This window comes from Mugil cephalus, chromosome 1 (assembly GCF_022458985.1).
Source record: "Mugil cephalus isolate CIBA_MC_2020 chromosome 1, CIBA_Mcephalus_1.1, whole genome shotgun sequence".
Classification (NCBI taxonomy): domain Eukaryota; kingdom Metazoa; phylum Chordata; class Actinopteri; order Mugiliformes; family Mugilidae; genus Mugil; species Mugil cephalus.
Window position 1 is genome coordinate 16,579,059 of NC_061770.1, and position 19,887 is coordinate 16,598,945.

The following is a 19,887-nucleotide window of genomic DNA, read 5'->3' on the forward strand; positions in this document are numbered from 1 at the left end:
TGACGGTTATTAGTTCCAGAGCGTCAACACATGCAAAGGAAACAGATTCAGACTTCCTCTCCAGACTCTTTTGATCTGTCATTATGCTGAGCTCAGAAAAATTGACAGTCTTCGGATCAAATCAACATGCTCTAGCCGCTTTGCAGACCTCGTGTTCTCAAGTATCTCTGTCTATCTGATCTGCGCAGCTTAGGTTCTCTGCCTGTGTCGCAGAGCCAGAATTCAGGCGCAGTGAAAGGTTACCGTCAGATCAGCTCCCCTGTGCTTCTTGTGTCGGCTGAGCAGAGGGTTAGGCTTCCCGGCCATGCCGTCCCGGTGCCTTCGACTTGATATGTGCTGAAACGAAAGACCACAGGAACATATGCTTCTATGTTGTCTCTCAAACACCATATCTCTCACCATATAAGACCACTTTGAACGTTGACACTGACTGGACAAAACACAACAGCATGGGGGGAAAAAAATGCATTTAAATGATATGACATAATAAGAAAGACCCTCTAATTATTACTTTCATATTACTTGTTTCTAGATCTGGTTGTGCTGTGTATCATGACATGTTATTTTACACCAATCAAACCCAGTTGATCTGTAATATTTTCGATTATTGAAATCATTACAAAATCTTCTTCCTCCTACCTGTTTGAGTTGCAATTCAGAGTTGACCCGCACATTGCAGATCTCACAGTGGAAGGTTCGTTCCTGAGTGTTGGGGTCCACCGGACCCCCTCCCTGCTCTCCACTGGGCTTGGGGCCCAGGCGAGGATATGCCTTGATAGGGCCCAGCCCGCTCCGTGCTTCCAGGATAGTTTTGTGTTTAGTACCTGCGTGCAGACACACACACACGTGCCAAAAAACATAAGTCAGCAATAATATTAACCAAGGAGAAATAGCACATTTAGAGGCTGATAGAATGAAATAATACAGCGGAGATCAAATTCTATTTTTAGCCCATGAGTCATACCGCTTCGACCTGTCTGAAGCCAAATGAGATTGGACAGCCTTTCTCTGTTGCTCAAATTACAGCTGGAGAAACAATGACAGTGACAAATGTCTGAGCACGGCAGAAAAGAATATGCAGCACAGGCTTGATTCTCCAATAAATAACATATGCACAACATATTGCTATGTAATGGAGTTGTAGAGCCAACATTTCGCCACAAGAGGGCAGCAGCGAGACAGCTGTGCAGTCAGAGAACTTGAAGGTGAACTCAAAGTCCTCACTAATGTTAACATTATAATGGATGATTGATAATATTTAATGCAGCAGGGTGGGTAGGAAAGGTCTGTACAGTGTGTACTGCACTACATTACAACCTCCACACGTGCCAATATCAATGATGATGCTGGCTCACTGAACCCTCACTCGCACAATCAATAATTTAGACCATAAATGTCAACGTTTGGAAAATTTAAGGGCATGTTATTGTGATGTGCAGGTTTTGTCCGGGCTTAGGACGGATCAGATATTTGCCAGGCACAAGAGCATGACACCACACTTTCAGCTGTTTCTCTATTTAAAGTGATGCAATTTTACAGGCTCTTAAAAAAGCACCAACTTCGTTAGGAGCGATGTGATTCTTAATGAGGTTCACGCTGCACAGACATCATGATCATGTCGTGCTGCCAGCCATTAATATACTGCAGAGTGATTAAATAGTGGGGCATGTTTCATTACAGATGTGTGTGTAACACAGACACAGCACACACAGGCACAAACCAATATAAAAACTTGGACATACCAAGAAATAACACATCCAATCCAAAGGTTTGTGATTATAACCCTAAAAAAAATCAATGTGTTGTGCTTTCTACTGTATATATTCTTAATTTGAAAAATGTCTTGTATATTGCATATTAAGAATGTCCCTGCATAGTTTCTCACTGAATAAACACACATTTTGTTCTTGGCTTTGTTCTCGCCCCTCTGCTCCCACCCCATTTAAGTGTTGTGGCTCTCTAGACGCTCTCAGCAAAGAAAAGCATCTTATGTCACCAGCTCTGATTCTCAGATATGAATTTGGGGCACTCTCTGAAATCCCTTTGAACAGAGTTAAGGTTACAGAGGAGGGATAAGTCATATGGTCTGGGTAAGGGCTGTGGGCTTCACTGGGGAGAAAGGGTCTAGAATGACAGGTTTTGCTCATGGCCAGAAATGTGGGTGTCTGCTTTTTGCCTTTGTTCTATTTCGGTCTGACAATGGCTGGCCCAGTGGACTTTTTGTCTTTGTGAAGTTCAGTCATCGTGTAAACCAAAACACGAGTAGACAATGACACGAAACCAGTCAAAAGGCTCCGACAGGGAAACTGTTAAAAGCGTAAATGTTGCAGAGATATTACATCCGAATCTTTTTCTGACTTCTCCGTGGTTCGTTGTGCCACGCACGCTGTTTTCATGTCTCGGTGTCTGCGAGACACATGCTTTTATTTTTGAACCCTGCTAACATGAACAGTTTGTATTTTGAGAATGAGTGAGAGTGATTGCTTCCAGATTGCTTCCCTGATAGATTTTCAGCTGTCATCCAGGGGTTGAACATCACAGCCAACGGTGACAGTGGCTCTGGTTCACATTTAGGAGGTGTAATATACTTTGTTTGATCTTTCTTACATATTTACACATGTATGTGCATAGTAAACAGTGGGCTGGTGGGCAGATGCAACAAATATTTATTGGCCTGCTATTGCAAGAATGATGAGTAAAAGTGTGAATTCTAAAGGCCTTACAGATGTTAATGTAGCCACAATGATTGATTTATGCATTAAGAAGTATTTGTTGGCGGTGTTCATGTCTGGGTTAGCTGTCTGCAGCTCAACTTACAGTACTGTGGAGTAATTTATTGTTCCTTGTGGCTCTATCTTTACATTTCTTTATGTACCATGCAGATTACGTATGAGCAAGGGGCATAACATTATGACCCTCTTCCTAATATTGTGCCTCCAAAACAGTTATGGACATGGGCCTAATACATGTCTAAGCAGCATCCACGCGAATGCAGAAACAAACAGAAAGCAAGTCCAGCAGATTCAGCTGTCCTCTGAGACAGAGGACCTCCATAATCTAAGTTGGTGGGACAGAAAACGCAGCACCAAGTCAGTGGGCGCCTCGGGGGAGGCTGTAACAAATGGCAAGAGTGCTGTAATATGTGGTAGCTGTCTGACGTTTCAACCAGTACTGTTGTCACCCACATAAAAGGCCATTCTTCTTTTATTTCCTTGCATAAATCCCTCATGCGGTGGTTACAAGTCTTAACCGTCCTCCTATGCAAATTCTTTTTCAAATGGAAAGCTCCAGGGCACGGAGAACATTTTTCATGCCGCATGCTGCGGATGATAAGACAAATCCCGAATCTCTGAGTGGGGGAGAGTTTTCTTTTAAATAATTGTGCCTCATGCGAGAGAAGAAAGTGGGCCGGGGGTGTGGGTTAAATCAACAAACGCACAGGTGAGGCACCTTGACAAAGCGCATGAAAGCAGGAGAGCAGCGCTCGGCTGCAGAGGCCAGTCATGTCAGTGTCAAACAGATCATTTATCTGCTGATCTGTATTAGCACGATCTACTGAGTCAGATTCAACCCGAGACCCTTACGAGGGTATTTTTCCTAACCAAAGTGGGGAGATGGGAGCGCGACACTGAATTTGGTCCACACACAAGCATGTATTGTTTTATAATTTACGTGCAACTGCAAGGAATAAGATGATAAACAAATCCACTCAGCTCCTTTTGTATTCAGAAAGGACAATGCAATAATTAGTGGGACACGAGTTATAAATAACTTGAACGGTTTGAGAGCGAGTGCTGTTTCATAGCTAGTTAATGTGACAATATGCTGCATTATGTATGTTGCTGTATTCTGTTTTTATGTTTTTATTTAAGCTATTTAACAATTTCTGTTTTTACAGTGCTTAAAGTTGTGGACTGGGGTTTCAATAAACATCTTGCCCCATATATACTTTTCAACTAACTTGTTTTCTTCTGTCTTTGTCTTGACATCATCGACAAATACGCAAATGTTATGTACTTTTGGTCAATTTTCCTCCTCATTTAGATAGTAATACCAACACTTTTAGTGTCTGCATGTGTCTTTGTTGGCAGAATTCCTCTAACACACAGGATGTGAAACACTTTGTTTCCAACAACAGTGTGGTTTGAGTAAACAGAGAGGAATCCAGCTGAAAAAAAAAAAAAATGCGAGGGAAATTTCCAGAAACTCTTTCTTCACCACCGCAAGATCCGTGGGTAATAAAGTCATGGTCAGTTGCAAACGATTTGATTTTCCGTGCAGCGCTCTCAGCGTATCAGAGCTCACAGATTACCCACCTTTGTTGTGGGCCTCCAGCTGTGATAAGGAGTTGACAGCCACCTTGCACAGTGAGCAGTAGAGCAGCTTCTTGGCCTTGTCCTCCTCTGTCTCTGGGTTGGAGGGGCTGGTGGAGGCCGGGGTGCCAACAGCTCCCGAAACCGGGGGGCCGGATCCCGGCTGCTCTGAGGTGACGCTGCCACTGCCGCAGCCTGGGGAAGAGGAGGTCGGTGCAATCAGGGGTGGAGTCGGGGTGGGAAGGAGAGGGCACACCGAGGGCATGGGGGAGTCCATGGGTGGGGTAGGTGGGGTCGGAAGAGGGGGGAGCGGTCCCGGGGCCAGTATGGGCCCGTTTAACTGTGACAGAGGCCGTGTTTCATCTACGAAAACAAAGAGGGAGACAAAGAAAGAAGCAAAAATAAATGTTAAAATTTTTTTTCTTTCTTTAATGAGTTTTTTACAGTACGCACAAAAACTCACAAAACGGTTTAGTAAATATGCCTTAAATGAAACTGTGACGCGTCTAACCACATTGCTCGCCACTCCCGGTTGAATATGGACCACATAGTCTGCTCTTTAGATCAGACAAACCGACATAAAGCGCTCGCATCCAGAAGCGCTTTTTACTGCCTATACTGTGTGTCATAATTGGTTAAAAAGCCCCTTTTAATTTACGTCGAGGCAGAAGACGTATGACCCATGTGTATCGAGGCGCGCGTTTAATATGTTTCTAGTCTTTTTGAAGTTTTCCAGCCATCCTTTCTCTGATGTGGTTTCCCCTTGTTGAACTGATTCTGAAGGGGGAAAGACAGGAAACAGACAGCTCGGCTTGTGTGTCTTTCTCACACACCTGTTGTTTTTGGCCGCGGTTGAAGCAGCGGTGGCTCTTTTTGCTCGGACACACGCGTGAAGTCCAAAGAAAATGTAGTCGGTTTCATCCGAATTCTTAATGTTGCATACGTCTGAAAACACGCTGTGTATTTTAAGGCCGCGCGTTCTGTTTTCATCACAGAACATGTTTATATATACGTTGCCAGACAGATGTTTCCAGTCAGACACTCCCACACGCAACGGCATCGGCATCCGCTAAGCAGCCAGGGTTGGCTGAAGAGAAGCCCCCCAAATGTGGGTGGGGTATTCTGAACTCCCCCCACCATCACCAGCAACTGGGAGGCCTTTCTTCAAACTCTGCAGGATGTAGCGTCAAAGCTAGTCAGCAGAAAAGCCTCAGTGGATTATGGCATTAAAGGGATGCAGTATTTCTGGGAGAAAACAAATATTGACTTCAGAGCTTAATTTCCATTTAAAGATTACCACGTGCATTGTTATTTCGTCGCATGTTTATTTATGCTTTCGCTCCACTCCGAGTCTTAAGTGACTATACAGTATGACAGTGTGTGTATTTTGGTCTCCATGCGACTCCATTGCATCATCTCGGATGAAGATGCCATAGTGAGTGCTTTCCATTCCACTACTTTCCAAGATCAGAATTCCTTGTCTTTCCATATTGGAAGTTTCCAGCTGTTGAACTGCGTGCCGCACAAAGCATTTGTCAAACAGATGTTTTGTTAAAAAAGGGGGGGGGGAAAGAATATTTCTTATTTTAACTCTACATGCCACTGTGAAGTCCATAAAGAGGCCCCCGGATCAAAGCGCTGTTTGATGGCATGTGGTCTTTGGAGAGGTTTACGGCTCATTATATGCCTGTTTGATACGACTGAGCAGGTTTAGTTGAGTACAAAGCTTGTACCTGCAAGTGCAGACAGACAGAAAAGCGTTTTTGTCTAGTGTCGTTGATGAACTTTACACACACACGCAGGCAGGCACGCATCGTACACTTTTTCGTGACATCTTTACAATGCAGACGAACGAGCCCTGAATCCACAAAATTCGCAACACATGGTTTGAGTTCAAATCCACTGGGAAAGAATAGAGAGGGCTGGCCAAATAGTAATGAGGGATTTCGTGATCCATCGTGGCCTGGAGGTGGGCCACACCGAACCAACATCCAGTCACCGTTTCACCTCCGACTGCACCGCTCTCTCTTATCCTCCTTTCAACGCGCTCGGTTTAAGGTTAACCCTCCGGGTCTCAGCACCTCAAAATCACAGATTTCACACCGAGTACTTTTTTCTCGTCATATTTCTTGAGTGAAACGAAAAGCATGAAAGATTCATTCCACACTAGGACCTCTCTCTGAGCAGAAGAGACAGTAGAAGAGACAAAAAAATTCTTGCCCCCGAGAATCCCACTGTCACCTGATTCCCTCCAAAACTGAGGATATTCGGTAAGTCTAATTAAACATTGAGGAGGCAGTGAGCCGTTCCTCTCTGCCTGCTGACCCTTCAGTCCAACAGAAGAAGGTATTATTCATGGGGATAGGTCAGCAGAGAGCGCTAACGCAGTCCAGATGCTTTACACTTTAGCCTAGCATATCTGCACCGCTTTAATCCACTTCAGGAAATTACAGGCGAGTATCGGATGTTGTCTGCGGGGAAAGGTTTTGTTGACAAAGCTGTGGGATTTAATACAGAGTCCATCTCTGTTCATTAAGTGTGAATCCATTGTGAGATATAGTGGAAGATGGTATATTAAGGAGTGCCTATGCAAGCAAACGCTCATAGTTGTACATGTGATGTAAGTGATCCTGCAGGACTTGAAACCAAACAAAGAGCTTTGTTGCTCTATAAAAGATAAAGATGAGAGCGGTATAAGAAAGTAACTGCTGTAATGATGCCTGCATGGGGTTGGGATATTACACAGCGCATACCCTTTGCTTACATTAAACTGTCAAATAAAACCGGTGCTATTTAAAGCAAAGTAAACTGATTTCAATGTTTTGGGTTACAAGTCATCATCCTCATGACCAAGTAAAAATTCCAGGAGCTTTACCACAGGACTGTGCTGGTGACTGGGTGTGAGAACGGCAGCTTGAGGATGACACCGTCTGCCACTGGTGCAGCAACCGTGCCCAATCTCAATGATTAACGAGCTACGAAACCCAATGCCGGCCTCACAAGAGCACAGCCACATTCATAATGCATTCGGGTGCCTTTTCTCAGTCTGGCCCTCGTCCAAACCCTGACTGACACGCACATGCCTGGGCATGCAAATGATGTTTATCAGGTACTGCTATTTCAGCTAGATTTTATCAAATAGAGCCAAAAAAAAAGAAAAAAGGCAAATTTCATGAAAATCCAGGCAAACAACAACGAGACAGAGTATGAGCAGTACGTCGGCGGCGTGTAACCCAATACTACAGTCACCTCATGGCCGTGCAACACGAGCCCCTGCATGAAAGTCATCTATTTAATTGACCTTGGGTGTGTGTGCTCGTCTGTGACTGGGAGTGTGTGTGTGTGTTCTAAAGAGTGCTATAATGCCACGGTGGTTTTAACTGGGCCCTTCATTAGAGTGGGAGTGTCACACAGCAGAGGGATAAAGAGGAAGGGAAGGAGGGGAGGGGAGAGCAGAGCAGAGCTCCTCTCCAGTGTAACAGCTGCCTCTCCATCGCCCACAGGGCCCAGCCAAACCCTCGGCTCACCATTCCAAATCCCCAAAAGCCAAGGGCCTCCTCTTTGGGGGCAAGGCAAACCACAACTCCTCTGAGGGGCTATAAAACTCGTGACCTGCTATGAGAGTCGTTGGGTTGGAGGAGCAACAGCGTTCAAACATTATGCCATAACCTTTCACTGTGTTAGCCCTCAGCAAGGTCTCTGTTTATGGCCATCACTGCTGACTGCATCTGACATGTTGATGAGAAATTATGTCATATGAAAGTGAAGGTCATAACACCAATGATGAAGCGGGCTGCTACAATATATCTTATCCAAAATTCTCAGAGGACCGTGGTAGTGCATAAAAAGTCCAATAATAACAATTAGTCCATTTACAGGAAAAAACACTCAACAACAAAAACAAATGCTGCTTTATATTCTAAGAGATTTGCACTGTGGGAAATGATCTCCTCATGCTTCTATGTGTGCTTGCATTGGCCGGTCCAGTTTGTTTGTGTAAGTATGTGTACAAGTGTGTGCAGCCCAAGCCGTAGTATCTGTCCCAGAGACGCTGCTGTCCCAGTTGGGACGACATGCAGCTGCTCAGCCTCCCAGAGATCTGTACCCCCCTTCCATGGACCAGGGGACCACACTGAGGAGGACACACACTCACAATCACAAGCAGAGACGCATGCAGCACAATCAGGAAGAGACGGGGTTCCGGGGTCACGAGAAAGGGGCTTGGATGGAAAAAGGCATTCTTTCACATGTTGCTACTTTCAGATCGCAATCATGGCCGGTTTGTTTTGGCTCCTCGTGCTCTTGGACTTCACCAGAGGAAGTCTCACTACTGGGGGTTGGTCGGGGGGTTGATCTCTTTCTCTTGAGGGAAGAGACGAAAAAGGACGAGCCCACTCGCTTCTCTTGATAATTGTAGTAAAACCTAAGAGCTGTTTAAATGGATAGAAAGGAGAGAAATGTGCTCTGCTTGGCTGCATTTTGCCCTTTATTGGATCCCAGTTTCATCTTTTCATTCATAGTGTTTGCACTGTGTCCTCCCATCAATAAGGGGGAAATGTCTGGTAAACAGTCAGCTACAGAAACCTTTGTAAATGTCACTAAAACACGGCCGGTCTATTCATTGCCTGGTGTTTGATCCAATGACAGAGCGGGGTCACTGAGGGAATGGAAAATGCTGGGAGGAGGAAGGAGAAGGGCACACAGTACCCGGCCTTATAGAATTATAGCTCGAAATACGAAGATGAGCCCGACGGGGAGAGATGAATTAAGACTGAGACAACAGGGAGAAGCTTAAATGCTTTGATCATGTAACATTACCAAGTAATAAATGAATCCGCCAACAGTCAATTACTTTTTTATTAAAGTCAGATCAGCTGCTACCTCTGTCCTTTAAGAAGCTGGCTTAGGTTCCAGTCACTCAGACTCCTCCTCGGGGGTGTCATTTTTATCTTTCTCAATCAGTCTTAGCACTCATTACCACAACGTTGGAGCTCACGCAGTGCGGTCTATTTTGATTCTGTGGCAAATGATGTGGTGCCTCCCAGTAGCTGACTCTGGAATCTGCACACACCACAGCGGGGTTCCTTGAAAAGATGCCAAGAAACTGCCATGTTGCTATTTCGCGTTTCACGCCAACTCACCTGCTCGAAGTCTAAATTAATGAACGGCAAAGCAGTTTTACATTGCTCAGCGGAAAGAAAGTGTGTCTGCGCCGAATGCTGTGACTTCGATCATGCTGTCATTCGGAGGCCCCATGTCTTGCTTCCACGTTAGCGAATGTACTTCCCTCTGTGCTGTTACATAATGTACATGCACTATTTTGGGTCAAGAGGACGCATAGGACTTTAATTCAAAAATAAACTTTGGATTTATTTACCTCGTTGGGAAATGGCATCAGATTTTCTATCAGCTTACTTCCCCTTCAGTCACGTGATCAAAGGCAATTTTCATCAAACATTTTCCAGCAAACTGCAGCTACTTTCAGACTGACAAACTGCTTTGAAGTTAAGGCGCCTTTTAATTCAGTAATGTATTTTAATGTGTCCAGGGCAGCAAAAGGAAAAGGGAACATGTCGCCTAAACTGTGTCCCACTTTCGGTAGCATTAAGTAGTCTGCATTTCAGTAAAATTGAAGCTTCATTATGATTCATGTGACTTATTTATTAGACTCCCCACAGTCCTGGGATTTGGCAGCTGTCTCCCTTTATCCATCTGAATTTACTTTTCATTTTCCCCACATAACGAGCAGTACTGTCATTACAAACGTATGCAGTTTGTGTTGTCGGTCATAAGATATGCCGGAGCCAAATCCAACCACGCACGGAGCCGAGACACTCGCAAGAACTTCAACACACTGCGCTTAGATGCCTTTGTCATTCTTGCATATTTTCTCTTTCATTTTCTAGAAAAAAACATAAGCCTCTAAATATCCTGCATGGATTAAAATGTTTGTTTCTACAACAAGATGCACACAGGCTCATTTTCCCTGTTTGTGCTCCCGGTAAGCATTTTTCTGTTGTCTCACCCGCTTTGCTGGGCTCACTGTCTGAGGCAGTGCCGGGGGCTCCAGGCGGAGATGGAGAGGAGGTGGGGGGCAGAGGTTGAGGCTTTTCCCCCTCCTGAGGACGACTCTTAGATGTCTCAATGCCTTTGACTCTCCTGGCATGCCGGTTCCCTTTGTAGTGGGCTTCTGCCTGACTCTAAAGGAGGACACGGAGAAGGAAAAAAGAAACGGTTTATGTTGCAATTAAACACAATTGCAAAAATAAAGCAGACAACAGGTTGGCTTAGAATCACGTAACGCTCGCACATGCATGCTCGTCATCATGATAGCATGTTATTCAATATGCTCTGGGGACTGGAGTCTTGACGGACAGCAGGCGGGTTTACAGTGGATAGATGGATTACAAGTCAGATAACGAAAAGGATGCAACGAGGCAGGGTTGTGGACATGTGGACATGTGAGACAAAGACTAGACTACTCCCCCCTGTCCCTTAATTATCTGCCCGTCAAGTTTTCAAAATAACGATACGTTGTGACTGACTACACTCAGACAGTGCATCTGTTTGGGGATCATCGGCTTGTCTCCATAGGACATAACTGCTGGGCTCATAGTTTCGACATACATCCTCTGCAGCTTAAACCTCACGCCACACATACACTCTGACAGCACTTGGCTCCAGCTTCCATTACTGCAGCCATTGTGACAGACATGCCAAGGGGAGTTGAACCTGGGGTCAGTGGGATGTCACATCTGCCTGAAGGCCCCATTAGTCGACTCCCAACACTACCCTTCCTCCTAGAACACACAGACTTTATTATAGTATACACACTATCAACGTGAAGCTGGACTAATCTAGGTTCCTATAACATAAATACAGCTGCTGCCTGGATAGGGCCGAGCTCTTGCACAATATTCAGCGTAATTCCTTGCCTGTAAAGTGGTCAAAATCTAAATATACATGCTAGGAAGCGGCAAAATCCATGTCTCTAATACCTCACAGTAAAGATAAAATGGGGATATTTGTGTCTGGAGGTTTTCAGGCACTGAAGATAATCCTGCCGTAGCTAGTGTGGCTAATCTCCTGATGAAAGCATAGCTACTAGCTAATGTGTTTGTTCAGAGAGTAAATAACAGTGAGTCATCTATCTGGAGACTACTGGGACATCAGGGGAGTCTGTCTCCAGCCTCTGCATCTGTCTGCACGGAGGTATGCGAGTCAGTGACAACATGGCGGATGAGGTGCTCGGTTGCTATACTGAGCCGTCGCCAGAAGTCTGGCTTCGCAGCGTGGTGACCATGAAAGAGTAAGCAAACATCAGTTCACCCGCACGTGCACAGCAGTGGGAGCGGCAGGAGAAATATGCAACTCTGTTTTTTCATTCTGTCTTTGCAGTATGTACATCCCTCTAGAAAAAAAGAAAACAAGATCATAGCTGATAGACACATTTCAATTGCCTCTGCACCAGTGAGCCGATGTGCCATGACATGTCCTGTGTCGGTGGTCAAATAACTACATCAAATGGTCAATGAGGTTTATTAAGTGGCTGGATTACGGTTGGGTCCCAGAGAGACACTTTGACGAGCAGCTGACAGCTGCCATAGGTGCCGAAGGGCTCGGAGGACTGACATTTAGGACGCCCCACAACGCTACACTGTGTGGAGGTAGGGGTAACGAGTAATGAAGTAACTGAGCTCAGTTTATCTGATGGTGCAAAATCTCTATTAGATCGCATGTTTCCTGTAAATCACGATGACATGCCGGGCTGCAACTGCACCTAGTCAAAGGGGGCTTAAAGAGCTGCTCCAGCAAAGCCTGCGCATCAAGGTGGAGAGAGGTGCGGGGGAAGAGGGGTGGGGAGAAGGGGCTGCTGAAAGACTAGTGATCCCTGAGATGAGGGATGGAATGCTGCGAGATAGAAAGGTACATATGGCGGTGCATGGCAATGCAGCTACCGAAGCTTTGACTTCTCCCACCAAGCCGAAGGGATCAACAGCCAAGTAGCTGAGTGTCGGGGCGGATGGAGAGGAGTGAAAGGGAATGAAGCAGACACGGTGCAAAGCCCAGGAACTTCAAGAAGGTGATGTAAAGAGCTGCACCGCGAATTGGGAACGACATGAAAGAGTCCACAATCTGAGAAAGAGGACAGGCTGCACCGCGTCAGACTGTGATGCCTTTGCTGTATTATGCAGGGGGTTTGAACTGAACAAATGACTTCATAGGGTGATTATCATTCTGAGGGGAAAGCTGTCTCGTTGAAACACAGCCACTCTACCGCTGGAGAACAAAAAAAAAAAAAGAAAACATCAGAATGAAAGGGGTTAAAACAGTGCAGAGCAGAGGGAAATAAGAGATTCATATCTGCCTCCTTCTGCTGCAGCAGCTGTGACGTTGGTCAATGCAGCGCCACAGAGCCTGTGATGTCAGTAATGCAGCATGCCACCAAGGTTATTCTGCATGAACCACTGTTTAGCACCTCACTCACCACACAATGCGGGGACAATGGGGGCGCAAACCCTCCCCCCATCTTTTTCTCCTGTCCTTCCCCCTCCAAGTCTCCTTCCTACCACTTTCCCGAGATGCACTGGGGCTGTCAGAGCCAGACGCTAATCCATGCCCTTGACGAATGCATCTTATAATAAGTAGTGGCAGGCAATTTTAGGCATTTTCACTGTAAATAATGCAGCATGAAGGAGGGAGACACACAAAAAGAGGGTGGGTGGGGGGGTATTGCTGAGAGAGAGAGAGCGAGAGAGAGCGAGAGGGAGACGGGCAGAGAAAGAGAGAGGCACAGTATAGAAAGATCAAATGGGATGTGTGAAATGAGGGCAATGAGGGGTGGGAGCAGGAAGGCATAGCTGAATCTTTAGAAGACAAATGCAATGATCATGACATTACATGCTAAGCCCTTCCATTGCTTTCTTTGACCCAAGCAGCCCAGTCAGTCTGCAGATGGCAGATAAAGACAGGGAATGTCAACATCAAGGGCAGAGCCTGAAAACAAGGCTGCAATGCAGCACCGACTTTTCAAAGTCTTACCCACTGTATTATTTCCAACATGAAATGTTCATCCTAACTTGACATTATGTAAAAGAAAGCAGAGTGGGCAGGCAGTCGTTCGATGGCAGCGGGGAGGACAATCCTCAAGCCGGGTTTAAGAGGAGAGCACAAACAATACACAGCTGCAGGTCTGACATTGCCGATGCACTGCAGTGTGTTTGTTTTTCTTGTGTATATGCGGCGTGACAGCGAAAGAGAGAGCTAGGGTAGTCCTGCTCGTCACTATCCTGATGATTCACAGGTTTGAGCATATAAATAATGAGCATGCATGAGCACGAGGAGGCTAAATTCTGTATGTTTTCACGTTTCAGCATTGACTTGACTTCACTGTGGATGGTGCAACCAATTGTCTTCTCTGGCAAATCCGGTCACACGGCACAGCCGTGAGTCCCTGTTCTCCAGGGGGAGCAGGCCAGGGCCAGATATCATTCTCAGGTTCACGTCAGTGGATGGGAGTTGAAGGGAAATAATTTTTTGACAGATATCCTGCTGCTGTGCACAATATTTCTCGAGTCACTCTGCACATGAACTAGAAATACTCTCTCTTGGACCACAAGGCAGAGTTATGACTCTAGGTCCTTCCAAGTTAGCTGCCTTCATTAAAGGAACATTCCTAATGAATATTTCAAGAAATCCTACACCGGTTTGCTGTCCAAACTTAATTCAACAGGACACGTGTCAACTGAAGAGGCCAGCATTTAATCGCTCAGCTGTGCGTCCCAAAGCATTTCACTGTATAAACATCTCTGTCCGACTGTTTCCTGTTGCCTGTGAAGATATATAACAGAGAATTCTGCAACAAGAAGTACCAAGATTACAGGCCTGCAGCTCCCTGACCACACGGAAACCATGATTGTAGATCTGAGGAGTATATATAGCGCTGACCCACTCCTTAATGTTGTGTATTGTGGATGGATGTACGCCCTGGCCCTGAAGTCTGCACCACGGAATAGGGAGAATCACAGCCAAATTATACACTACACCAACGATATTTGGCTCGGATGTTGTCATGCGCCGTCCTGTTTGTTAGGAATAGCTTGGGATCACCACTTTGAAAATACTTCCACGAGATTTTGGCTTTCGTTAATTTGTCATCACTCATCTATGCAAGCTGCCCGTGGGTATGACGTCCCATTAAACTCCAATTATGAGTTTGGACTGACTACACCATATGGCCAAACAGATGAAAATGCTTTTAAAAACAAATTGAGGGTTCTGTACAAAGTTATTTTGCGTTTAATCTTAATGAGGTTTTTATTTCAATGCTTCACAGCATCAATGCCGCGTGTTTCCATATGTTGATGACCTCAGACTAACTGATCTCTGATGAGAAAGAGAAAATAATACAAATCAACAAACTGTTTGTTGCTTTCAGCCACAGCAGAAACCCTTTGCACTGCAGTGGCTGTTTCTGCTACACCGTCACAAAACAAATTACATTCCAGGGCGGTCGCCAAAACATAGCCCAAACAAATGCATCTTCAGTGTCAATATCTGCTTTTGGATGAGCAAACCATCACAGAGAGCCCTCCAACATATTCCAAAGGAAAATGCGAGGTACAACATAACATTTTTAATGCCACGTGAGAAAGGAAGGAGGTGGAGAGAGTGACGGCGTGTATGCGTTTATGTTTATGCTCCTGTACCTCTGAGTTGAAGCGGATCTGGCAGACATTACAGGAGATGATTGGCCGCTTGGTCTTGACCAGAGGGACGCCAAAGGTGTGGTTGATCACAGCTTTCTGCACTGGGTCCATCTGCCAGAGGGAATGACAGGGGAGCAGAAAAAAAGAGGGATAAGAGAGAGAAGAGAGGAAATCTGAGAGCTATACTTTGCCCTATGATTTGTGTGCAGGCGTGTGTTCCTGAAGTCTGGGCACTCTACGATATGCCAGCCTATCAAAATGATAAAAGGAGAGAATTTACTGTGACCTCTAGCTCCGATGGTAGAAGTCTGTGGAGTAGTTTTTTTTTTTTTTCTGCTCAAGAGATTAAAAATAAATGTCTGCAGGATGGATAAAGTACACAGACTAGAGTGTTAACACGGTCTGTGCAGTGTTTATGACGTGTCTGTGTTTTCTTCAGCGAACAATAACCAACACTGATGACAGTATGTTGCTACAACCCAGACACCTGTTGTATCCCAAAGCTCAGGCATTTGTGTGTTCTGACCCGAGGGCTGCAGCATCAAACGGTCACTGTGCTAATTGTTTCAGCCGGGACATCCATCATCTGTGTGGTGCTAAGCACCTTGTATAAATTTAACTAACTCACTTAGCAGCCGTTCAGCGTATCAGCGGCAAAGCCCACTGTCCCAGACACAAAAGGCCGTCCCCGTACCGATCTAAAAAGAGTCTATTCCAATTGTTTATCCGTGTTTGAAGCTGAATTTATCCAGCATTCGCTGCTAGTTTACCTTAGCATTAGTGTGGACCCAGTGTCTGGTGCAGATTTCCACCGCGGATAATTATCTGGCACGTGTCTGCAGCTACATCAAACATGACAATGAACGCACGCAATGTACGCAAATAGGCTAACAAGTGACACAAATCATGGACTGAAAGCTGTTATGACTTGTGTTTTGAATTCACAAGGAAGTGAGGGAATGTTCCACTGCGCCCTCCAAGTCTAAATGCAAGCCTGTTGGTTTGGAGAGCCGAAATTGGATTCGAAATGAGTTTGGTTCATCACTCTGTTTAATTGGGCTAATCACCAAGCTTTCCCTTAGGCTAACTTACACCAGAGCCAGGGTCTCATCCACAAATGGCTCATGGGCCCAAGGAGTGTATGAATATTCTCATAAATCGTGCACAAACAACTGTATATATATATTTATTCATTTATATATATATATATATTTTTTGCACAATGCTTATTACTTGGCAAAAACAAAAGGGTCAAAAAAAAACAAGACTCAAGACATTCAGCTGTGAGGCAGGATGATACAAAAAAAACATACCGTCTGAGAGGAGAGGAAGATGGATTGGGACAGATAGAGAAAGAAAATGAGAGAGAAGAGCATAGACAAAGAGAGAGGCAAACAGAGAGAGAAAGGGGCCCAGGCCGGACATCCTCACATCACGCATTCTTATCTCATTTGGCTCTCTTTCCCATACTCCTCGTTCATGACTCCCTCTGTTTCTCTCCCCAGAAACTGCTGAAAACAACTCTCTGCTGCGGATGCTGCTATGAATTCAGACACCAACGATACAGCCAGGCTTCATCCAGCTGAAAACAACTTAAACGCAAGAGGCTGCAATAAACGGCGCGTTCATGTCATCAATCAACTCGCTGCTTGATCAAATCCATCCGTTGTCCATCAATTTCAACTCCGCGCTCCGGCTGCCCGCTAAATGACCTGTTTCGCCCATTTTTATTTTTTTTTTGGAAGAAAGTTTAAAAAGAGGTTGAGCATGTCTGGTGGAGTAACTGCACTCATGACTCATCGGCCTCAGCCCAGCCAATCACCCAGTCAGTCCAGTAATCTGGGTGTGGGTCAGCCGTGATCCATCGAGTGGATTCAGCTGTTTAAAACGCGGTCCAGCTGCCAACAAGGCTTTTTTGGAAGGCAGCTCACATGGCCTCTTACCCGAACGCTCCCCAAAACATGCTCGCCTGAAACCGGAGCGCAGCCCTATGATGTAACTCGAGTGGGATTTTCCAAAACTCACTCAGATAATGTTGAGAAAATGAGCACACGTGTTTCAGACGGGTCCTGTTTCCTCCAATAATGCCTCTAAAACTGAGTCCACGAATGATGCATATGCCGTCACGCTGAGGAATAATGGAGCTTTGAATGTGATGAGAGGTCTGGCAGATGTAGAGTTAGTAAGTCACACAAGTTTGGCATCAGTGAGCGGCCGTGTCAACAGCTCCACGGGGGCTTTGAGATTCCTGAGCATCGCATCATAATGGCATACACTTAAACTCGTCAACATCTTCCTTCATGCTTTTTATGTCACTTTCTTTCGTTTTTCCCTGTGCTCAAGTGCCTCTCAGATCCTTTTCTCTTTCTTTCGGATGTTTGATCAGTACCCTGAAACCACGTGTGTGGAAATCCATCAGTAAAACCATATTAAACACAGCCTTTGAAGCACTACTTCTTTTGAGCTGTGCGATGAAGACACAGTCGGCTGGAGACTTTCAAGAACTTAGGTACTCACCATCCTCTCCTCCGTTTCTGTAGAAGCCTGAAGCTGCATCGCTCCTCCAGTGTGTGTTTGCCTCTCAGCATGTGCAAGACTGTTTGGTGCACCTTCCTCACCCATTCAGCCTACTGGTGAATGCTGAATACTAACAAAAATAAATTTCAGGACTTTGTGCCTAGTCGTGCATAGCCACGTTAGATTTCTCTAGCTTTGCCTCTTTTACGGCAGAGGCAGGAGAAATCTTTCCTTTACTCTCTCTTCCAACACATGAGCTAACAAGTGCCTGTTCCCTTTGTTCAGCCTCCTCCTCTCCTCTCAACTACTTTCGCTCTTCTTGCCTCACGCTCGTCTCAAGTGCATTACCCTCCCTCGGCTTCCCAGTTTTCCCCTCCCCTTTTCACTCTGTCTCCCCCTCTCCGTCTCTCTCTCTCTCTCTCTTTCTCTATGTCTCTGTCTTTCTGTCGCTTTCTTCCTCTTTCCTCATGCAGTCTGCCCAGATGGAAGCAGGATTGTGTGTCATACTGTCCTCCTGCCTGACTTAACCCCAAGTTCGCAACATCTATCAAATGTCATCATCAGCCACTAGAGCTGAGCCACCAAGTCCCCCAGGAGTAACTCTCCCTGGTTAGCTGCTACAGTGTTTTTGAGTCATAATTGCACAGAAAAGGGTGAACGTATTCTGAACAGTTGCTATTCTGATTGCTGCTCTTCAGACGGACGATTTACGATGAAGAAGCGCTGCACTACAGGTGTTTTGGAGACAGCTTTTTGAAACTCTATAAGAACTGAGTGCGCACAGCTTTACATGTTTGGACTGCGAGGAAATTCCTGATTTGGTACCCTCGGCATGCCTACATAAGGTCGGTCCAGATGTGTGTGAGCATATGTCTGTATCAGGAACCAACTGCACAAGCACATGAAACAAAAAATGATTCAGTTTCGTGCCTGTCTGCATGCACAGACAGGTAGAGGACAAATCGCATTAGAGGTACATTAAAGCTCCATATGGCTTTAGGAGAGGCCATTTCTCTGCTATGAATCTAATAACCCTCAACGTGAAGTAGGGTCTCATTAAGACTGTACAAACTCAGCACAGATCACTTAATAAGACAGAATGTTAGAATAACCAGCCGTCGGCTCAGGGCAGGGGCATTTCTGCGCGTTATTGCTGCCATTATGTGCGTCTTCATTGAAATATTATGCATATCCTAATTTGTCACGGTGCGTCGGCGCTGAAGGGCACCAGGAAGCATCGAAGACGCTGGAAATGGCATGCGAAATAATCCGAGCCCTTCCTAGGCTTACCCTAACAAGCAATAAAACAAACATTCAGAAATGTAAACGGAGCTGCACTCTCTTAGCCCATGTCTTCCTGTACAAATTCACTTAACACTAAATTAAACATAGAACAAACTCTGGGAACGCAGAGGGCTGTGGCGTCCGCCGCAGCAAAAAGAGGCATTCGTTTGCAGAAACCTTTTTTTTTCTTTCTATATTTGTACAGCATGCTATACATGCCACACATCAAAAAAAGAAAAAAGAAAAACTGAGACAGTGCGATTCACCTCAGGCATCAAGAGCTCTTCTCCTAGACCTTTAAATCAAATACCAGATGTACTGGCAGGGCGTGTGTGCCAGTCAGTCATTGCTCAGTTGTTTTTAATATAACGCATTAAACAATTTGAGTCCTGCCAATGTGTACGTGTAAGTATGGCGTAAAAAACTGAAAGGTCAGAATGTCCTCCAAGCCTCTCCTATGGCCCCATCTCCTGGCCACAGAGCTGTAAAGCACCACTCACTCAGGGCTGCCTCGCAGTCATCAGCTGCAACGGCCATTAACATTCCCGGCGTCCCCGCGGACGTTCAGACGCGTTTAACGTTCTGAAGAGGAGAATGAGGAGACGGCACGGCGTGAGCCAGAGAGAGAGAGATTGCAGAGGCGGCAAGAGAGAATAAAGAACAAGGAAGCAAGAGTGGAAAGCGAGTGCCTGCATAATTTCAGTATCTCCATTAATCCACGTCTGCTGGGTGTAGAGCAAGTTCAGCGGGGAAAATGTTTCCATTGTCATGGTCCGTTGAGGCCTATTAAAATCACTTTAGTGTAAAAATGTGTTTAACAGTGCCTGGACTCCTGTTACTATCCCTCCAGTACCATGCATGGTCAGAGCACATGCCAGATACTTCCAATTAGTGAAAGGAGTTTTGCTTATGTTGGCTGTTCGTAAACTGCAGCCAAATATACCAGCCCGACAGATGCGGAGAATATAACTCTGTTGCAGACCGGGTCAAATAAAGGACCAGAAATAACACTGCCTCACACTGAAATTTCAATGATTTTACATATTGCTGATGAAAAAATGTAT

General features: G+C 45.4%; 1 protein-coding gene across 4 annotated transcripts in view; it reads right to left on the minus strand.

Moving 5' to 3' along the window:
• The window catches only part of znf385a (zinc finger protein 385A), a 58,389-nt gene that overhangs the window by 3,627 nt on the left and 34,875 nt on the right, over positions 1-19,887 (minus strand). For 3 of the 4 annotated variants that reach the window (XM_047600910.1, XM_047600921.1, XM_047600931.1), the window contains exons 3-7: positions 15,023-15,133; positions 10,339-10,513; positions 4,317-4,676; positions 640-824; positions 244-336 (exon numbers count right to left, since the gene is read on the minus strand). In XM_047600910.1, coding sequence (XP_047456866.1) covers positions 244-336; positions 640-824; positions 4,317-4,676; positions 10,339-10,513; positions 15,023-15,133 — 924 coding nt within the window. Of the gene's footprint in view, positions 1-243; positions 337-639; positions 825-4,316; positions 4,677-10,338; positions 10,514-15,022; positions 15,134-17,539; positions 17,856-19,887 lie in introns of those variants that run through there. The other variant, XM_047600941.1, reaches the window with a different exon arrangement.